Source organism: Triturus cristatus, chromosome 3_1 (assembly GCF_964204655.1).
Source record: "Triturus cristatus chromosome 3_1, aTriCri1.1, whole genome shotgun sequence".
NCBI lineage: Eukaryota > Metazoa > Chordata > Amphibia > Caudata > Salamandridae > Triturus > Triturus cristatus.
Genome location: NC_140583.1, coordinates 1,161,814,452 through 1,161,828,924, shown reverse-complemented (window position 1 = coordinate 1,161,828,924; position 14,473 = coordinate 1,161,814,452). Strand labels below are relative to the sequence as shown.

The following is a 14,473-nucleotide window of genomic DNA, read 5'->3' as shown; positions in this document are numbered from 1 at the left end:
TAAGGCCTTGGCTCTGTCTTTGATCCCTATGGCTGAGATACGGTTAATGAGGATTGAGTGGTCCACCGTATCAAACATAAGGTCCACAGATAACTAACTTATCTTCAGAACACTACTCAAGAGTTGGATCTTCCCCACATATCCACCTTACTCAAACCTAAATATACAGCATATCCCTGTATATATAAGCAGTTGTTTGGATTATATATGAGTACCTAGATATGTGTATTCCTTTGTATACATTTGTATAATAATCATGCTTATAAGTTTATAGGTATGTGTTAGTTCTGCTTAACAAATATGCATATTACTTATGATTATATTATTCGATGTTTAACATGTATATAGGTCACTGCATAAATAAGTACATTTTTATCATAACTATTCATTTACAATTGCTTCATTATTGAATTAAAGAAACAATTTCAAAAACAAATACATTAGCTTAAAGTACAGCAACACTTGAAAGTCTGGGTTTATTAAATACAACTTATCTAGCTATAGTACCCTACTTATACATATATAACTTCCATGTACTTATGGATCTTTATGTTTATTACTTTACTCCTAATTCAACATCTCCAATACATTACCCGATATCTCACCCTACACCTCTCTCAATATAGCCCCTACCTCCACTCTCGGACTCATTTCAAGCCCCATTCTACTACTATGATCTCCAAAACACCCCTTTCTAAGCCCTTCTCTCCTCTACACCTCCCTGCATCCTCTCAAACCTCTTAAAATAAAAAATTCAGATCTCTCAAAAACGCCTTTCTAAACCCTTCCCCTCAGACTCTTTCCCCTGCCCTCTGCTCATCCCAAACCTCCTACTGCTGCTATGATCTCAAAATAAACACTTTCTAGACCCTTCCCTCTCTGCTATCCTTTTCTATCCAACCGACAGACGTGCATGTCCACCGCTCAAATTAATTTCATATTTCCCTACACTAATTCACCACTAATCCTTTTTGAGTTCCGGAGTAGTGCGCTACTCGAACAGTGTGCCGACGCCTCGTCAGGGGTAGTCGGCGCTATATAAATGCAATTACAATTTATGTCCCTGAGATTTCTGATCAGGAGGCCAGTCAGCTAGCACTTAGAATCACTCTGGGTTGAAGTGATGTAGGTCCAGTCCCTTCTCACCCAGGCAGGGAACAGCCAGCAGCAGGACAACACCGTAAGGCAGGAGTCCAGCAACGCAGCAGCCCAGCAGTGTGGCAGTCTATTAGCAGCACAGCAGTCCTTCTTGGAAGAGTCTTCACAGGTCCAGAAGTGCACTCAAGTAGTGGCGTCAGGGGACCAGTACTTCTTCCCAGTTATGGCTTTAAGCTGGGGGAGACTTCAGAGACAGATCTTTGAAGGGCACAGAGGACATCCCTTCCTGCCCTGGCTCAAGACTCACTACAGCGCTTTGTATGGGAACAGGACACAGCCTATTCAGGTGTAAGTGAGGCTGGGTCCAGTTCCTCTCTCCTAACCTGCCAGGATCACCCATCAAGTCACACCTAAGCTCCCATTGTATGTGGCTATCTAGGGGGAAAACACAAAGCCCAGCTTTTCCCCTCCCCAGGCGTGTGTCAGAGACAGGCAGCAGGCACCAAATCGCTAAAGCAAGAAAACTCAAATTTTCTAAAAGTAAAAAGAACAATTGATGGACAGAATGCAGAACAATGTCATACATTCACCCCAGTACAGAGATCTGCCTAAATCCATTGTTTTTTTGCTCCCCATGTCATTTCAGTTTGAATCCAGCCATATGCAAATCAGTCTTGACCCTGCACCCAATGGGAACAGTCCAGCCCGAACTACTGGGCCAGGTCCTCCCTGGACTGGAAACAAGCATCCTATGACCGGTTTCAGGGTTTCACCCCTCATCAGCCAGGATAGCTTCACTCCAGCGCACAGGACCCATGTCTGGGCATACCCGTCCCACTAGGGTGACAAATGCAAAAAGAACAATTGATGGACAGAATGCAGAACAATGTCATATATTCACCTCAGTACAGAGATCTGGGCCAAAACCCTTCGGTTTTTTTCCTCCCCATGCCATTCCGGTTGGAACCCAGCCATATGCAAATCAGTTTTGACCCTGCACCATCGCGTTCTAAAGTGATGCCCCGAAACCGGTCCCAGAATGCTGGTTTCCTGTCCAGGGAGGACCTGGCTTGGCAGGTCAGGCTGGACTGCTCCCATGAGGCACAGGGTCAAGACTGATTTGCATATGGCCAGGTCCAAACTGGGGTGGCGTGGTGAGCAAAAGAAAGATGGATTAAACCCAGATCTTTGTGACTGGGGGAGAATGTTTGCATTTTTCAGCATTCCGTCCATCATTTGTTCCTTTAACTTTCTAAAAGCAGCATTTTCAGAATCGCAATTTAAAATTCAACTTCACCATAAGATGTGGTTTTAAATTGTGATTCCAGAGACCACAAACTTGAAAAGTCCTTCTTCACAATTGGGAGTTTCACTTCTAAACTGTAATAAGGTAATCTCAGTGTTATCCTATGGGAGAGATAGGCCTAGCAGTAGTGAAAAATGGGTTTTTCACTAACAGGACATATAAAACTTAGAAATACATTTCACCCTGCCCTCTGGGTTGTCTATGTCCTTCCTTAGGGATGGCACATGTATAAAAATGGAAAGTCTAGGCCTGCAAAAGGTTTATTATGCAAGGTCGAAATGGCAGTTTACACTGCACACACAGGCTCTGCAATGGCAGGCCTGAGCTATGGTTAGAGGGCGACTTATGTGGATGGCACAGTAAGTGCTGCAGGCCCACTAGTAGCATTTAATTTACAGGCCCTGGGCATCTGTAGTGCTCTTTACTAGGGACTTATAAGTAAATTACATCTGCCAATTGGTGATGAGCCAATATTACCATGTTTTATAGCGAGAGCACATGCACGTTAGTGCTGGTTATCAGTGATAAATGTGATCAGAGTACGAAGGCCAACAGAAATGAAGTCAGCAAAAAGTAGATGTTTGGGGGGGGGGACGCTGCGGAAAGGGCACATTTCCAACAATAACCAAGTCATGACTTCTAGGAAATTTAATTTTACCAATCCAACGCTTGTTTGGAAAGGAACAAAGACAGAACATGAAAACACAACTAGATCTCAGAATCCTGGAAAAAGTGAGGTTTTCCGTATATGGTAAAATTTGTCAACAATGATTAATAGTATAACATTACCCAATGATATGAGGGCTTGGTGAATTTCTTTCATCACATTCCCGTAAAGCTCCTTCTGCCATTCTTGTAAAAGCTTCCACTCCTCTTCGGAGAAACAGGAAGGAGATTCATGGAAGGAAACCTGTATCTTGAAAAGAAAATGTGACATTATTTACCGGGCAGCTTTATTCAGAGAACGATTTTTCATGTTAACCCCAAATTAATTTAAACCGTTTTCATACTTCAAGATTATCAACCCCACAAATTATGTCCTCTTTATTTGCAGTAAAAAAGTCCCATAAAGCAGTGGCGGCTGGTGGAGTCTGAAGGTGGTTAGAAGTAAGACCAATTAATGAAATTAGATGAGCGCATGTAGCCAGTGAAATTGGTTTTTCCACTGGGGTGTTTGAGGGGATTCTCTTCCTGAGAATATGTTTAAACCTTGGATTGAAAAAGTCAAATTTCAGGACAAATAATTTGAAACATGACAACATAAACAGGTCTTGCAGAGCTTTCCAAGGAAAATTCGCAAAATATTTCAGCAATTTCTGATTTGTCAATCAAGTGGACACCGGGCTGGAGGGATTGGCATCTCCAACTCTAGACCAGAATGGTTTGAAGACAGAGAAACCATTTTAATGGTTTAACTGAACAACGTGAAACCTGAAATCCTGGGATAAATTCCGTCTTCCCTGCTTGACCAAACTGTGTGATCCTTGGGAACTGCCCTATTTCACTATGCCTTCTTGTGTTTTATTTTCACATTTGCGCTTTATTATCGCAGTTGAGAACACCTTGAAATACTTCAGTGCAATATGCGCATTGTACAAAACGTTTATTGTAGATATTTCAATAGACTATGATGTTGCCCCATCTATGATGAAAACCTAGGCGAAATATAAGGTGCAGTATAACTGACTTGCTCTTAGGACTATACTGTCATCATCGTCAGGGCACGAATATTTTATATTTCTGATTGTACGGCATTAAACTAGGAAACCTGGGATCAATCCTGGCTTCCCTGCTTGACAAAACTGTGTGATACTAGGCAATTGCCTTACTTCACTATGCTTCTTTGTCTTTTATCATCACATTGTGAGATCTGAGGCAACTGCCTTATTTCTGTCAGGGGACACGGGAACCCTGCACTTCCAGGCAGCTGAGGAATCGGCTCGCAGGAGAACTACAACTCCCAGCAGCCTCGGCGGACGTCAGGCGCTCCGCCGCACGCGACGTCCGGAACCGGGGATACTGCGAGGAGTCGGCACGAGACACTGACGATTTTTCCTAGATGTCCTGTTCGAAACGCTGGCATTTCGCAGCATGCTAAAGAGTTCCCTGGTCCGTGCCGTTGGGCACCGCTTATTTCTATTATCCTATTTGGAGTCCAAGGAGGGCTTATCTGGCAATTGCTGGGAGTACTCCTTGTGTCAGTGCTCATTACCATAATTTCCCTCCGTTGGCAAGTCCTTGCTACTGTTTCATTTGGATGACGTGACTCATGCGAGGGAATTGGTATTCGTTTTGTTTCTATTAACATTTGTGCAGTACTTCACATTTGCATTTACCCCGATGTGGAGGCTCTCATGGTATTCGTTTTGTTTCTATTAATTCAATTCAAAAAGCTTTATTTCGACAGTTTGTCATAAAAGCACAACAATACAACACATATCACACGAATACATAATACAATACAGTTACAAGATAAAAGATTATTAAATTCCATATACTGTCAAATATCTAAAAAACTTTAAGAGCAATTAAAAGAGAAGAGACAGCACGGTAAACAGATCCTATTTAAAAAGTAATCTAAGGAAAAAATAGCAGCAATATTTTTGTTTAAAGTGCGAGTGCGTATAATCCAAGACCAGCCTAGGAATTTGGCAACTGCTATAGCTATACTAGGACTACAGTCAGACCCTAAAATTCTCAGCGCAACAACACATCTCCGAACACCCAACAGGCTACAGATCGGCCTCAGCCATCTCCGCCGTGGGGCCGCATATAGCGGACAAACAAAGAAAACATGGGGAATGGTCTCTGCCGTTGTCAGACAATGGTGGCATTTATCATCAGTTCTAGAAGCCCATTTACAGGTAAAGGTCTTGATAGGCAAGCTACCTATCCTGAACTGGAAATAAAGTTTTCGGTCAATGGGCTTCTCAATCAAATCCCAGTAGGCCTCACACACTGGCCACGATTTAAAATCCAGAAAGCGACCTGTTAGGCTAGTTGGAATGCTGGAATGACCTACAGATGAATAAACCATTTCCCAGTATTTCTGTTTCAGTTGCACCTTTGATGGGAAGACTGCCTTCTCGGGATTGTCCCAAAGTATCTCTAAATCCAGTTTAATGAGTAGGGACCTAATCTCTTTTAGCCAACCTACTCTATGGAAGCAGTCCCGCAAGATCACATCCTTAAAACCCAGAGCGTATTGCACAAGTTCTGGAGTGACCCATAGACGCCTCCAATAGAGGAGTGGCCGAAGCTTTGCTAGGTCCGCTATATTTTTCCTCCCTAGGTCTAAATGGAGCGGGATCGTAGGAGTGCTTTGTGGGACACTGGCAAGATTACGTAAAAATTTATTTTCTAATCTTGCTAGCTGTTTCATATCGTTAAATCCCCAGAGCTCAGCTCCATAAAGGGCCGAGCTCACTGCTTTAGCGTTGTAGATTTCTAGGGCAGGAGTGACTGGTTTGGTAAAAGACGATTTATATTTCTTGGTCAAACACCCTATATGCTGATGTAATTTTAGAGCTGTAAGATCCAAGTGGTGGTTCCAACCCAAGTCCTTTTGAAGGGAGATACCAGGGTACGTAAACGCACTCACCTGTTCTAGGGGCTCATTATTTAATAAAATACTGCCTCTAAAAGATTTATGCTGATTAAAAGCCATAAACTTGGTTTTTGAGGTATTTATTTCTAGCCCTCTTAAAGAACAAAATTCTACAAATGCATTAATGGCCTTCTGGAGGCCGCTCGGAGTCCTGCAGATGAGCAAAGTATCGTCCGCAAACATGAGGACAGGGACATGGTTGCCGGCCAGAAGGGGAGCATCTGTGGGGGCCGTCGAAAGATACTCAACTACCCCGTTGATGTACAAAGAAAACAGGGTAGGGGCCAACACACACCCCTGTCGGACACCCCGCCCAACAGGGAAGGAGTCGGTAACCTCCCCCTGTGCCCCCCACCTAACTTTTGCAAAATTGCCCTCATGTAAGCGGGCGAGAAGTGTTAACAGTTCCGGAGCCATCCCCAGGTCACCGAGCACACCCCACAGTTTCCTCCGAGGGACCAGATCAAACGCTGATTTGAGGTCTACGAAAACAGCGTAGAGTGACCCCTCGTTCAGGAGCACGTTCCTCCAGTAAATAGTTATAAACCGAAAAATTTGGTCTGTAGTACTGGTACAGGAACAAAACCCCGCTTGAAATGGGGACAAAATGTTAGCATCCTCTACCCAGGTCTGTACTTTTCCTAGGACTAAGCGACCCATAACCTTTTGTATTGAGTCGATAAGACTTATGGGCCTGTAATTACTGGGAAGGGATTTGTCTCCTTTCTTAAAAACAGGAATTATCTCAGCACCTTTCCAAGATGGGGGCACTGGAGCTCCATTAGACACTGCATTAGCTAGAAGGGCTATGTACTGACACCAAGTTGGCTTATCACTTAAGAATATATCGGCCGGAATTCCATCCATACCTGGAGCTCTTCCCCTTGCCACACAGTCGAGTGCTACCTCGACATCCTTAATAAAAAACACTGTACCAGAGTAGAATTTTTCAAAATATGATGGTAGAGCCTCTTCACCGGTTGCTCTACCAGCGTACTGAGGTCCAAAAAATTCAACCCATTGTGCCTGGGGAACATTATTCTGGGTGGGCTCCGGGCGCCCACCCCTGTCCCAGTTGACAATGCTCCAAAAAGTTCTCGATTCCTTTGCTGCACAGGCACTTCTTAAGTCCTGCCACCATGATTGATCCCAGCCTTTTTTAGCTTTTTTTTGCACATCCCTATAATGATCCCTTGCACCCCTAACCCCCGATTGATCTCTTGATCTTAGAGCTTCACTCAGCCTCTGGCGAGCCACTCTACATGAAGTATTAAACCAGCTAGCATCATTAGTTTTCGAAGCCTGTCTCCCTGGCTTAACATCCTTTAAAAAGTAGGTTTTCAAGTTATCAAATAGACTAGTATGGGCTTCTAACACAATTTGTGGGAAATCATCACTAATGACTCTTGACATAAGGAAGTTGGTACTCTTGACTACTTCAGCTTTAAGGGCTTCCAACTTTTCTGGATGTTCAACTATTTTGTTCCATTTTACATGGCGTTTATCATTTGCGATCACTAAATCCGAGGTAATAGTTCCCTCAACTTGGGTCACGTCTCCCTCCCTGATAGTGGCCCACAAATCAATACATAGAGGGTTGTGATCACTTTCCAACCGCCATGTTACCTTCATGTCATCAAGTCTATGCCATATCCTAAGATCAATCAATATATAGTCGATACGGCTGGTGGAGCGCCCATTATCAAAAGTAATTTCTCCTTTCAGATCTGATCTGGTACGCCCATTTGCAGCCCTAAGGCCTCTTTCAAGACACAACGCCTTAAGTTGAATTGCAGCATTTGACCATCTTTTAACAGGGGGTAAATCAAGCCTTGGGATTCCCCAACTAAGGTCTTGCTCTGTTGATAGCTCCTGTACCTTGTTACCCAATGGTTCAAATGTGGTGTTGAAATCCCCTGCTACAATAGGAATAATGTGAATGGGAAGATTTTCTAATTGTGAGTCGAGAGATGTTATAGTCTCTGAACTGAGTCCTCCCCTCTGACCCCTAGCATACACATTAAAGATGGCAAGGGTACTCTCATTAGCCCTACTGAATTTCAACACTAAAATATCTTTATCAGAGGATTTTAACAATACTACACTATAGTCTAGGTTTTGCCGAACCCAGGCCACAAGGCCACCTACAGAACGCCCTTTAGGGTTTTTTTTTGCAGGAATGTAAAAACATTTTCTGGGCAATACCTGCTATGTTCCATGATATCAGGGATATTTTGCAACCACTATTGGGAGTATTTTGTAGGGACCTACACCTTTCACTTGCCAAAGAATTAATTACTATATTGCCAGAAGGGATCACTTGTTCAAATGGGCTATTACAAACAGATACCACTATTTGATAGTTATTCGTGGGGGTGTACGTGACAACTCGGGTGCTAGTACAGGCAATTATTTCATCCAGAGTTTTGTCACTGATCAGCGTATTTACTTGGGGATGCGTTTGAGCAGGGTAGTCATCACTCCCCCTATGTCAATCGCATTCCTCCAGATCGGTCAAGGCATTAAATCTGTTTTCTAGCCTAAGGTCACTAGAGAAACTTAAAAGTGCCCTCCTACCAGTAGCTATATTTGGGCCATTAAATAATATTGGCATCACATTACGTCTTAGGGATCTGGGATTACCAATAAAAAATTCCAATGTGAGTGGAATTATACCAGAATCCCTTTTCTGAGGTGGCAATAGATTGACAAGAACATTGGGTAAAACATACGTAGTAGCAAAATTAATGACAACACAATCTCCCCCAAATTTTTTCACGTTAGTTCCAAGCCATGGAACACGTCTGGCCATTATAATTTCTCTTGCCAGTTGTTGTTGGCCACCCACTCCTCCAAAGTACATATTCCTGCTAAGCCAATGTAAGGCTTTATCCATCAGCGCAGTTGTTGTCTCTGCTTGGCCTGGTCTTAGATGAGGAACATTGGCAAGAACGAGAACCAAAGGGATGGCCTCTCTGACAAACGGGAGTCCTTTCCCTGCATAGGTTTTTTTTACATTCATAGTAGGAGTAGGGTCGATAGGAGGAGGTTTGTTGTTATAAACATTATCAATCTGGGGGATTTGGGTAGGCATAGTTGTTGTTGAAATCAGGATATGAGTGGAAGAGTCTACCGCCACTGGAGAGGGCAAATGGACAACATTCGAGGGAGCTTCCTTCATTAGCACAGGCACAGAGCACTGAGGATGGTCATGATTTCTTGTTTCCGACAACTCCAGGGTAGAAGGTTGCGTGTTTTTTGACATGGCGCTAAGCTTCACTTCCAATAAAGAAAATCTGACCTCAATAGATGTCAGTCTGTCAGTGATGGGTGCCAATATACCATCCAGTTTGTTCTTAATTGCTGCCCAGAGCTTATTAGGTAAAACCTCCACTTGCAGCTGGGGACCCAAGCCTGTTTTAGCAGTTCGACCCACAGACTGTTTCTTTGGTCGTCTAACTGGAGCCAGGCCCCCGCTCTTGTACGTCTTGTCTGAATTGAGAGCGGGGGGGAAGGTGAAACCTCTACAACCGGGGGCTCTTGAGTATGAATTAAGGAGGTGGACACACAATGTTCAATAGTATATGGTGGGGACGGTATGTGTTCTAGCTGATCTACTAGATCCCTGGGAATGCCTGGTGATTGCTGCTGTGTGTTTAGAACTGGGATGTCAGGGTTCTCGTGGATGAGGGCTGAAGTCTTATTCCCCACCCCCATCGACAAGCGCCTTTCCGTTCTTTCTATTTCCTCAGTCAGAACACTAGCAGCTCTGACCAAATATGAGTCCAGGGTTGCTCCTACCACCCCATTTGATTTAGTTCCAGTGGACTTCTTTTTCACCATGATTATATCTAACAAACGCCACTAAACACGGTACCTTGTCTTTACGACGATCGCAGAGAGCATGCCCAGCCCGGCCTCTTCCGGCCCCCGACGGCCACAGACGGCCCGCCCTCTGCCCGGGCTCAGCCCGGCGTGGCCCGCGCGCGTCCCGCGACGCGGAGGGAGCCTCGGGCTTTAGTGCGCCTCCGGGCGCGTGAATGGCGTGAAGCGGGCGCTAAGGCGCCTGGGAGATGTGGTCTCCCCGCTCTTCGGCCGTAAGGTAAAGTGGCGGCAGCGGGGGAGACACGCTGTATGATGGACCCAGGAGCGGCAGCGTGACAGCAGGTAGGTGAGGGCGCCAACAAGGTTCCGCCAAACGAGATGTCAGGACTTGTGTTCCAAGCTTCCCGCTCCCTCGAGGGAGCCTCGGGCTTTAGTGCGCCTCCGGGCGCGTGAATGGCGTGAAGCGGGCGCTAAGGCGCCTGGGAGATGTGGTCTCCCCGCTCTTCGGCCGTAAGGTAAAGTGGCGGCAGCGGGGGAGACACGCTGTATGATGGACCCAGGAGCGGCAGCGTGACAGCAGGTAGGTGAGGGCGCCAACAAGGTTCCGCCAAACGAGATGTCAGGACTTGTGTTCCAAGCTTAACTATAACTCGCGCGCCCGCAATCCACTGCACATGCCGTCACATATTACATCACTCATGACATGGTCAGCGGCATCACTCATGACATCACTGATGACATCATCCTTGTGATAGAGTGGCGGTCGCGCGAGTTATAGTTATCTGAACTAACTATAACGGGGGAATTTCATTGGTTTTTTACGAGGGAAATATCCACCTAACTATAACATGTGTGAAACCTATGGTTTTTTAAGTGAATTTGCAAGGTTTTTTAAATGCTAATTCCTAACTATAACGTGTGTGAAACCTATGGTTTTTTCAGTGAATTTGTACGGTTTTTTAAATGCTAATTTATTTATGTATTATTTTTTTTATATATTTATTTTACAATAAACTACGTATTAAAAATTATTTTTTATTTTTTGGGGGTTTTCACCCTGCGATTTAAAAAAAAAAATTTGGGGGTTTTTCAGGGTGCGCGCACTGTGCGCGCACCCCCGTGATTTTTAAAAAAAAAATAAAAAATTTTTGGCCTTCGGGGTCCTTCAGGGACCCCCTGACAAAGGCTAGGGGGTCAGGAACTCTCTACCCTGCCCCCTTTTCACGTTCGCCACCTTCCTTTTTCACTCTCACACTGAAAACAAACAAAATGGCGGCCGACACTTCCTGATTTCGACCGATTCGAACGTTGACTAACATGTAACCACCAATCAGAATTACGCTCGCGCACGTTAGGGTGCTCGCACGGTGCGCGCACCCTGCGCGCGTATAGATATATATATGCTTTTAAATGCTATTTTCTCCAGAAATACTGAACAGATTTACACCAGACCTGCAAAAGGCACTTCCTTGACCTTATGGCTACCTCTCAAGTAATTCTGTTCAGCCGTTCGGGCTGTAGCTGCGACTAAAGGTCCTATGGAAAAATGCATGGGGGGAAAACGCGTTTTGGGACCCCCCTTTTTTCTCGGCACCCGCTTGACGAATCACCCCGAGACTTTCAGGGTAGGAGCTGAACGGAGCGCCCCATTAGTTTTGAAAATTTCGCGAGGATTCGTCAACCGGCGCCAAAGTTATTCAAAATAGAATTTTGAGATTTCCTATGGAAACACGGTCCTAACTATAACTATCTACTGGCGACCGCCAGTAGATTATATATATATATATACATACACACACATACACACACATACACACACACACACACAGACTTGGGGCTGTCTACAGGTGGACCCCTAAGAGCATCGGTTCGATCCTGAGGATACGTTCAGGCCTGGGACAATTTCACTGTGCCTCTTTGTGCTTTGTCATGGCACTAAATGTGATGATAAAGGATAAAGATGCACAATGAAATAAGCCAAGTGCTAAGATCACACAATTTAGTCAAGCGGGAAGCTGGGGTTGATAGAGCATCTTGAAATACTTTAGGATGCACACTGTACTTAAACATCTCCTGCAGTTTTTAACAGATTACAATATTGCTCGATCTAGCATCACAGCCTAGGCCACATATAAGGTGCACATGATAAATCACGTGTCTCTCGCTATTTACTAGCAGAGTCGTTCGGTTGGTGGGTGAAGGGCATAAACAGTTAATGTTTAGAGCCTATCGCTTCTAATACCACTCATTGTAGTATACAGTTCAATGCACTAAACTGAAACTATTTCATGTTAAAGAAATACATTATTTCCTCAACATGCAGAAGAGCTTCAGCGTAGTGCATTACACTGTTTAGCTCTCCGTGGCAGCTGTGTAATATTTTAATGTACTAAACTTAAATGCTTTAGCATGTTAAAGAATTGGTGTATTTCATGTCAAATGTGTTGATGTTACAGTTGTCCTTAGACCCCTTACGCTACTCACCCCCACACACCCCCACCCTCAAATTGCATGGAGTGTCTAGCTTAAGACAGGGCTGGAAAAGCTCTTCCTGAACCAAAGTGACCCAGAGTTATCCCAGGAGCAGACTAGTAAAAGGTCTTTGGGTTACAGATGCAAAAACTACAACTGCGGATATCAAAACTATAAAATGTATTAAACTACCAAGCATACCGCCATTATATACACTGGGAATTGTAGCGCACTATCAAAAAAAATAGAAATTCAAGAAGCAGACTACATTTGGTGTACTGAGTATGGATAACAATACTCGCTATGAAAGATACAATTATAACTGGATATTCTGCAGGATTATTAATTCAGACACTATGGACCATGCTATATTGCCACAAAATGTTTAATCCTAAGAAATTAGTAATTATGGAGACATTTTACATAATTGAGACTCCTTATATCTAGGTAATGAAATCACTTAAAACTTCCATGCTTCTGGTATATTTTGTTGTGATGGGCAGTATTGTCTGCATGGCGAAGAGCACTCGGCCATTTGTTAACGTATGGCAATGGATTCCAAAGAGGCAGAGGGGGGCCTATGAGCTCTATCAACATAAGTGAAGAAAGATACATCATACAGAGACTGTTTCTAATGGGTGACATTATCAAGCTCAGGGTAAAACCCCTTTTGCAGTCCCATGAAGTCAGCGATAGTGTGTTTATTGCCCTCAAAGAAGTAACAGTTGATGAGGGCAGGGAGAGCGGTTTCCCCTCCCTTTCAGGTTGGAAGGGAGAGGAGGCAGGGATGTCCAGTTTTGCTGCCTATTTGCCCTGGCCATTTAACCACTGGCAGCCTAGATCAGGATAGATGCACAAATGCAGGGGTTTGTATGGTACCCTGGAGCAGAGGAAAGAATAGCCTTATATGCCGATGACGTGCTCATTTTTTTTATCAGACCCGTCACAATAGGGACCGCGGGCACTCCATATACTGAGGATCTCTAGAGATTTTACGGGACTGTGGATGCACCCTGACAAATCTTTCTCTGTGTACGTAGTGGGCAACGGCCCTATGGATTTGTCATGGACCTCTGGGCTTGTGGTTCTACGCCAAGGAGTCCAGCATTTCGGAGTCTATATTACCACTAATGAAACCCCGGACTTGGACAACGAATAAACAGCCCCAATTAGATAGACTGGTGGCTATTTTTAAAATGGTGTCAGTACCGCATTTGATTTATCGGCTTCAGAACTTCCCTTTTCCCCTTGCGGCGTCTTTGTTCTCACACCTAGAATCGTTGTTGCCGAGCTTCTTGTGGAAACATGGTCCACCCCGGATCGCCCTATCGAAATGTTGCAACTCAAACTACAATGGGGGCATATCCACCCCAGATGTGAGATCCTACTATAGGGAAGCTCAACTGATGGTTTAGAAGGATTGGTGGTTTCAAGGCATTACAAACCCGAATTACGTAGCGGGGGGGTTGAGCGATGGAGACGCTGAAGCTCTCTCACCTGTTGCATGGGAGGAGGATCCCCCAGGGTCTTTTCCAGACTACGAGAGAGGTAATTGGTGCCTGGAAGGACTCTGAGGCGGCTATAGGTTAGAAGGGAAGCATCACCTGGGAGACCCTTCTTTGGGATGGCACGCTCCTGCACCAGGAGGCTGGCTTATAGGGGTTTCAACGCTGTGATCTCATTAGTCTCCAGATAAGGGGATGTGCTCAAGTGGAACTCTCTGAAGAGTTTTGCTGATCTGCAAGAAGAATTCTAGCTCCAGAAGTCTCTCCAGATGCATCATGTTCTTCTGCCATATCTGGCTCGCCTAGAGGAGATTCCGGAGTTTACTCTTCTGGAGGGCAAATTACTCCTGACACACATCCCAGATCACAAAGTCTCAGCTATATACCGCTCCCTAATCAACAATGCCCCAGACAACTTCAGTTTGCTTCGCAAGACATGGACCTGTGACTTAGGCCCCTTGTAGGCCCCTTGGAGGATGAAGCCTGGAGTGAGGCGCTGGCCTCTCCTTGGGAGGGGGCCATTGCTTCACAGTTCTGCCTCATTTAGCTAAGATACCTACATAGAGTATAATGTATGAGGGAGAGGCTCTGGAAGAGGAGGCTAATTGCATCTGAAACATGCCTGTGTTGCCAGGGGGCCCGTGGTGATTTCCTGCACAC

General features: G+C 44.7%; 1 protein-coding gene across 3 annotated transcripts in view; it reads right to left on the bottom strand.

The window, feature by feature from the left end:
• The window catches only part of LOC146861711 (uncharacterized), a 539,257-nt gene that overhangs the window by 431,227 nt on the left and 93,557 nt on the right, over nt 1–14,473 (bottom strand). For 2 of the 3 annotated variants that reach the window (XM_085646062.1, XM_085646065.1), the window contains exon 2: nt 3,194–3,320. In XM_085646062.1, the coding sequence (XP_085502188.1) occupies nt 3,194–3,320 (127 nt within the window). The remainder of the gene's footprint in view (nt 1–3,193; nt 3,321–14,473) is intronic. The other variant, XM_085646063.1, reaches the window with a different exon arrangement.